The following is a 6,807-nucleotide window of genomic DNA, read 5'->3' on the forward strand; positions in this document are numbered from 1 at the left end:
GTCACAGCACTGGTACTGGTAAACCACAAACCTCATGGTAAAATATAAAATAATAGAATTGGGTTAATTTAAGATGTAAGAGCTAGCTAGAAGTACACTTAAACTATTCACCAAACAGTATTGCAATTAATATAGCTTCTGTGTGATTATTTCGGGTCTGGGCAGCCAGGAAATGAACAAGCAGCCTCCAACTATACTTCATTAGCTCCAGAGTGTCTGGGTAAGTGTTACAAGTCTTATCCTGTCCTGCCAGTCAGCTCCCATTCATGACATGAAGACGTTTTATTAATTATGAAAATTTGGCCAATAGCTTAGGCCCATTTCTAACTAGCTTTTATAACTTAAATTAACCAATATATTTTCATCTATGTGCTCCATGTGACACATGACTGTTACCTCTCCTCCTGTATGTCTTGCTTTTTCTCCATATCTTGACATCTCTGTCCTTTTTCTCAGCATCCTCTCTACCCTAAAACCCTGCGTCACTATTGGCCATTCAGCTTTTTATTAAACCAGTCTAAGAGACACATCTTCACAATGTAAAAATGGTTTTTCCACAACAGACAACTTGTGAAGATATTATACAGCAAAGAAGGGAGGACTTTGATTTACCTCAATGTAGTTAAGGAAGAGGACTGTGACTTAAACATTGTCTCATGGAGTGTCAGGGCTCAGGGTTTGGGCATGAAAGAGAAATCAGAATGAGGACTTAAGTCCTTGACCTGTGTCTTAGGTGACCAGGTCTCACCTCTTCTTCTCTGATCTGCTCATACCTCCAATTAGTCTAGAAAAGGTCACCACTCCTCCACCTGTGGGTTGTATCTTCCTGCTCTGTCCCCAAGGGTCTCCCTGGTAGTAATCTTGTTGCCAGCATCTGGGCATCATCCTGCATCCCTACTGGGAACAGAAATGGCCCTTTCCCAGCTCTCCTAGGGAGGCTCAGAGATGAGGCAGGGCCATAAAACCTTAGCATCTGGACCCACTGGGTAGAAGTGAAAATGTCTGAGCTTACCTTTGTTAAGCAGAATTTTATAGTCACTATCTTCAGGAGCCAGCACTGGCCTACTTGCAGAGGAAGTGAGAGATTTAGCCCCTCAAACTCTACAGAACCTTGGAATTTTTCTGGAGATTGAGATGCCAAGAATCCCAACTCTCTGAACTTAGGGGCCTTCACCTTTTAGTCTCTTTCCTATTAGAGAAAGAAACAACTAGTCAGTGACACAGTCCTTGGATTTACAAGTGGTAAGATGTATTTGACTTGTGGGTAGTGTTCAGGCATCTGTGGGTCTAGGGATAATAATTAGTCGAGCCATCCATTTCCATATCCTCTGTGCATACATCTCAAACTCCCCAGACCTCTTCTCTCATTGCCTACTCTTCTTACTTATTTTCTCAGCTTTGTAATTTGCTTTTTTTCCCTTTCTTTGTTTATTAATTTAATAATTATTTACAGGTTCATCTCTTTAAAATCACATCAAGAAATAGACTATGGAGTCCTGAGCTCAAAAGCCTCAAGTGAAGCAGAAAGCCATATCCATTATAGAACAGCGGTGATCAATGTCTTTAAAGGAGTCTTCACACACACAGCGTCACTGCCTGATGCACTTGGTGGGCCAAGAAATCATGATTTTGTTTTGGCTTTTCCTTTGGGAGGAGGTGTGAACTTGTTGTAGCCTAGTTTGGCCTCAAACTCACTATAAAGTTGAATATTTCCTTGGACTCCTCATCCTCAACCTTCCTAGGTTGGGGCTGCACTGTGTAGCTTTTTCTGGCTTGGAACCCAATCATGATGTTTGTGGCATTGGGCTCACAGACTTGGGCCAACAGGTCTGGTGTGTCACTGTAGTTGAAGTCAGAGGACACTGTGCTGGGAAAACATAAGAGGCTGTGGGTCACTAAACGGTGTCCCCATGCCATAGAAATCACACCTCAAATCCTCTTTCCTTGGATCCTTCTACATTCAATACAGCCCAGGACTTCCCAGTTTCAGACAGGAAGGGTAACCCCATCCAGAGAGCTAGTTTGTGGCTAGTCTTCCAGCTCTGTCCCAGGAGGACTGTGCTGAGTCTCCATAAGTTCAACTAGGTGAAAAATGTGAAGACTTTGCTTCCTCACATCCCCACTTCAGAGCCTGTGTGCTAGAAACGGAGAAGGTGTCAAGAGTCAGGCTCTAGCATCCCACCACATAAACTCCCTCTTGCCCATGCCCTGTAATCTGGAACAAAGCTCCTGCGTCAGGCCTTAGGTGTTCACCTATAACACACAGGTAAGAATACTTCCTTCAGTGAACTGTTGGAATGTGGAGATAAATGTAGGGAAACAATGACTAAAATATACAAATTACTTAATAAATACTAGTTTTCTGTGATTGCAAATTTTAGGAAATCACCTATAAAGCCATATTCTTTCAGAGATAATTCTTTCTTAGTTCTGTGGGGATTCAGTTAACGGGAGAAGAAGAAAAGTTTGTTCACATTGTTTGATGTCAAAATTGATATGAGATTCCTCTAGGATTCTCCAGATTGTAACCAGCCAATGAACAAGGTTGCAGGGTGTACCCTACCTTTGTCAGGGTCTGGGGTGGTAGCTTCCTGGCCAAGCTGAGTCCTGCTGTGGACACGGTGTGGGCCACACAGTGCAGGTGTTGGTTTCCCTCCTCCATGATGAGTATCTAAGCAATCTCTTCAGGCGTGAGAGAGGAAAAGAATGCAGGATACCAGGAGGACTTGTGTGGAGATTTGAGGGGGGAGAGATGGAGGAGACAGTTACGAGCCTGGGTGTAGTCTCCACATATAAACAGTTTAGGAATGGCCTGTGCACCCACCTCAGAGGACAGGGCATGGGACCCTTAAAAGGCTTCCAGCAGTGTCCAGGTAAGATTGTGTGGAACATTTGAAAATTTGCTGCAACAGAAACATAACGGACGTGTTGATGAAGACAAAGGGTTCACACAGAGAAAAGGGAAGTGAACACGCATGCCCCTAAAACTGAAGCAGTTTGCAGTGATACCCGCTATGAAAGGGAAAACCAGTTGTCCCCAATAGAATGTCACTGTATGTATTGGTCACCCTCCAGAGTAGGCCACATGCCAGGAGTAGTTGGCCAACAGGAAACTGACTCCACATTTTCTTTGTTTTTAGTACTTTTGTTTTGATTTTATTTTTTAGTTATTTTTTTTCATTTTTGTTGTTTGTTTTGTCTTGAAAGAGACAGTAGGGGAGGAAACATGAACTTGGGTGGGGAAGATCTGGAAGAAGTTGGGGGAGGGGAGAGATATGACCAAAGTATATTATATTAAAGCAATTTTAAATTGGCATAAATAAGACTGTATCAATGCAGGAAATGTTAGAGGCATAGACACTTGAAGATGCTGATGGAGAAATGCTGGGAGAGATGATGAGCTCCTGACCTGGGTGGAAAGAACAGAGCTGTCAGGGTTATGAGCAGTAGACTCAATAGGAGAGGGGATGGGGACAGGGAAAGAGAAGACTGAGGATGTCTAGGAGTCTCTTTCATATTTCTGCTCCCATCAAAAGGTATTCCCACCTTATCCATTATCTTGTTGGTTAACATGAGTGACACCCTAGTTCAGGCAATTTTGAACAGTGTTAGGAAATTTCCTTTACTTATCTTTCCTTGAGCATACATTTGTATGTGCCTAGATGTTCACAGATTGTCTCAGAAATATAGTTGACACCTACATTGTTGAGCAAAGCATTAAATATGTTCAACTTTAGGGAACACGGCCAGGCACATACTAAAGGGATCATTTATATTTACTCTCTCATTAGATTCAGTTACTCTTGTTCATGCTGGGTTCTGTTATTGTAGCCAGGCTGGCAGGGGTGTGGGGGTGTGAGACTGAGAAGAGGAGGTGGGCGTTGGCGCTGTGCTGTTCTTTTGTAGTTTCCAGATGTAATGATGCTGAGAACCTCAGCCTCCTCAGTGCTCACTAGCTGCCTGTGAAATGCCCTTTAAATGTGGTTCACTGTTCTATCGGAGCCTCTGCTGTTATGTTTATGTTTTTTTCTACATCTTTGTATAAATATTTTGAGTAGTTCTTTTTTTTCCTTATTCTAGATTATCATTGCTTTTTTCCTCCATGGAAACTTCTCCTTTGGAGAAATCTTGCCTTTGCTTACTCTAAGAGGATAGAAATATTTATCAGGCTTGATGTTAGAAATTTAGTTGCAGCCAAATGGTGGTAGCACATGTCTGTAATCCCAGTTCTCAGGAGGCAAAGGCAGGTAGCTTTCTGCGAGTTCAAGGCCAGTCTGGTCTACAAAATGAGTTCCAGGACAGTCAGAGCTGTGACACAGAGAAATCCTGTCTCAAAAAACCAAAATTTTAAAAGATAGGTTGCTTTAGATTTAACACTCACATGTACAGTACATCTGGAATTGATTGTTTATATGCAGAGGGAGATAAGAGTAGAAAAGGAAGAAAGAATTTTCCTGCTCACTTGTCTATCAGTGTTCCCTGGGAAGACTGCTGTGTCTCCAGTGCATTGTATGCATGAACTATATTATTATTATTCATGATTCTGTGTGCTACTCTGTCTCCTTTGTCTACTTGTTTACTCTCTTTTTGCATATCTATGGAGTATGTGAGTTTCTCTCTCTCTTTCTGTGTGTGTGTGCACGCACATACACGCCTGAGTGCATGTTCAAAGATTAACAGGATCCTTCCTCAATTGTTCTCCACTTATTCATTAAGGCAGGGTCTCTCAATTGAACCCAGAGCTCATCATTTCAGTTAGTGTAGCTAGCCTGCATGCTCTCAGCATCCCAATCTCTACTTTCCCAGAGGTGAAATGAAGCTATAAGACTACATATGACATGTCATGTGTCACATGGTGTTTCCAGGAGTTATGTGAGATGCTTTAGATAGTCATCATAAGATGGAGACATGAGTGTCATCAGCCTCATTTGATAGATGAAGAGACGGAGGCATGGGAAGTTTCAGTAACTGAGAAGTATGCACAGAAACTGAACAGTGTGCTCAGAAACATACTCCAGTCTTTCTTTTCTTAATTCAAAAGTACCATTTTATTCATTTTATGAATGTAGGTTTTTGTTTACAAGCATGTTTGTGCATCATGTATGTGTCATGCATGTTGAGGTCAAAGAGGGAGTCAAATCCTTGGAACTGGAGTCACAGACAGCTCGGAGCAATCTGGTTCCCTGAAACAGCAGTCAGTGTTCTTAACCTTTTAGCGATCTCACCAGCCTGTGTCTTCCATTTCTGCCTCTATAGCTGGCCTGTGTCAGGTGACTCAGAGATGAATGTGATTTTCTTACAGGCCTCACCATGTGGATGATTACAGGGCAGAATCAAAGTTGGGTTTCTGAGTTTATCCTGCTTGGCTTCTCCAGTGACCCCACCACCAACAGCATCCTCTTCATTGTGTTCCTTCTCATCTACCTGAGCTCAGTCATGGGCAATGGGCTCATCATCCTGCTGATCTGCCTGGACTCACATCTGCACACTCCCATGTACTTCTTCCTCTGTATACTCGCCATGGTGGATATGGGTTATGTCACCACCACCATGCCCCAGATGTTGGTGCATCTTCTTGCTCAATCTCAGACCATCTCCTTTGCTGGCTGCTGGATGCAGATGTATGTGTTTAGTGCCCTGGGTATAACTGAGTGCACCTTCTTTGTTGTCATGGCTTATGACAGATATGTGGCCATTTGCTACCCACTACGCTATACTGTCATCCTCAACTGGGGACTGTGCATACGGCTGGCATCTGGGTCGTTAGTCTGTGGTTTCCTCTCTGCTTTGTTACATACATTCTTCACCATGAGTCTGCCATATTGTGGGCCCAACAAGGTCAACCACTACTTCTGTCAAGGTCCTTCAGTGCGTAGCCTGGCTTGCATGGATACCCACCTTATTGAGATGGTAGACCTGATCTTGAGTGTTTTGTTGGTTGTTACTCCAATTTCTCTCATTGTGGCCTCATACATTCATATTGCTCTGGCAATCCTCAAGATCAAGTCCACCCAGGCCCGCTGCAAGGCGTTCTCTACCTGTGCTTCCCACCTGACTGTGGTTACATTCTTCTATGTTCCAGCCTCTTATATCTATATGAGACCCCACTCTAGTTACTCACCTGAGCAAATCAAGCAGATCTCACTCTTTTACAATGTCTTCACAGCCTTGCTCAACCCTGTGGTCTACAGTCTGAGGAACAAAGACATTAAAAGGGCATTTCTCAAGGTGATTGGGCATAGTACAGTGGACTACTGATCCAGGATCCAGCAGAAGCTGGAGTAGAATATATTCTATTTAAGGAAGGTACAGTGTCTTTATTTATGTAACTGCCCTGTGCATTTGAACCAACATAGTACTTAACAGTAGGTAGACAAACCATGTGAAACCAAAGTGGCTGTATTTGTTAGGAGGCTATTTTAAGGAAGAAACAACACCAAAAACCTCAATAATCTTTGTGAATTATAAGTGAAAATGCTCATTAGTTACTCATGTTGTTAGCTGTAGGTTGGGAGTGACCTTCTCTTCTCTCACATCCACCTTGAAGCTGTTATGTGGACTGCACCTTCTATAACAGAAGAAGGGAGCATGCACAAGACTCATTATGACTCACTGCTTCTCAAAAGTGACATATTGTTTACATCCATTTCACTTATTACCACAAATTATGTGGTCAACCCTAGTGGTAAACCACTTAATGCTATTTTCTTCCTACCTAGAAGCAATTAGGATTGCATGGAATAGTCTGGTATATGTCATTTCTCTACGATGGCCAGTAAATAACAGAGATAATGTAACCTATCATTG

General features: G+C 42.7%; 1 protein-coding gene across 1 annotated transcript; it reads left to right on the forward strand.

The window, feature by feature from the left end:
* The first annotated feature begins 5,310 nt into the window (after positions 1-5,310).
* On the forward strand, positions 5,311-6,258 carry LOC130883980 (olfactory receptor 2A12-like). The gene has a single exon (XM_057784862.1). The coding sequence runs from the start codon at positions 5,311-5,313 to the stop codon at positions 6,256-6,258; it is 948 nt and encodes a 315-aa protein (XP_057640845.1).
* Positions 6,259-6,807: the final 549 nt, after the last annotated feature.

Source organism: Chionomys nivalis, chromosome 11, assembly GCF_950005125.1.
Source record: "Chionomys nivalis chromosome 11, mChiNiv1.1, whole genome shotgun sequence".
Lineage (NCBI taxonomy): Eukaryota > Metazoa > Chordata > Mammalia > Rodentia > Cricetidae > Chionomys > Chionomys nivalis.

Coding starts and splice junctions, on each gene's coding strand:
- LOC130883980 (XM_057784862.1), top strand. CDS start 5,311: ATGTGGATGATTACAGGGCAGAATCAAAGTTGGGTTTCTGAGTTTATC.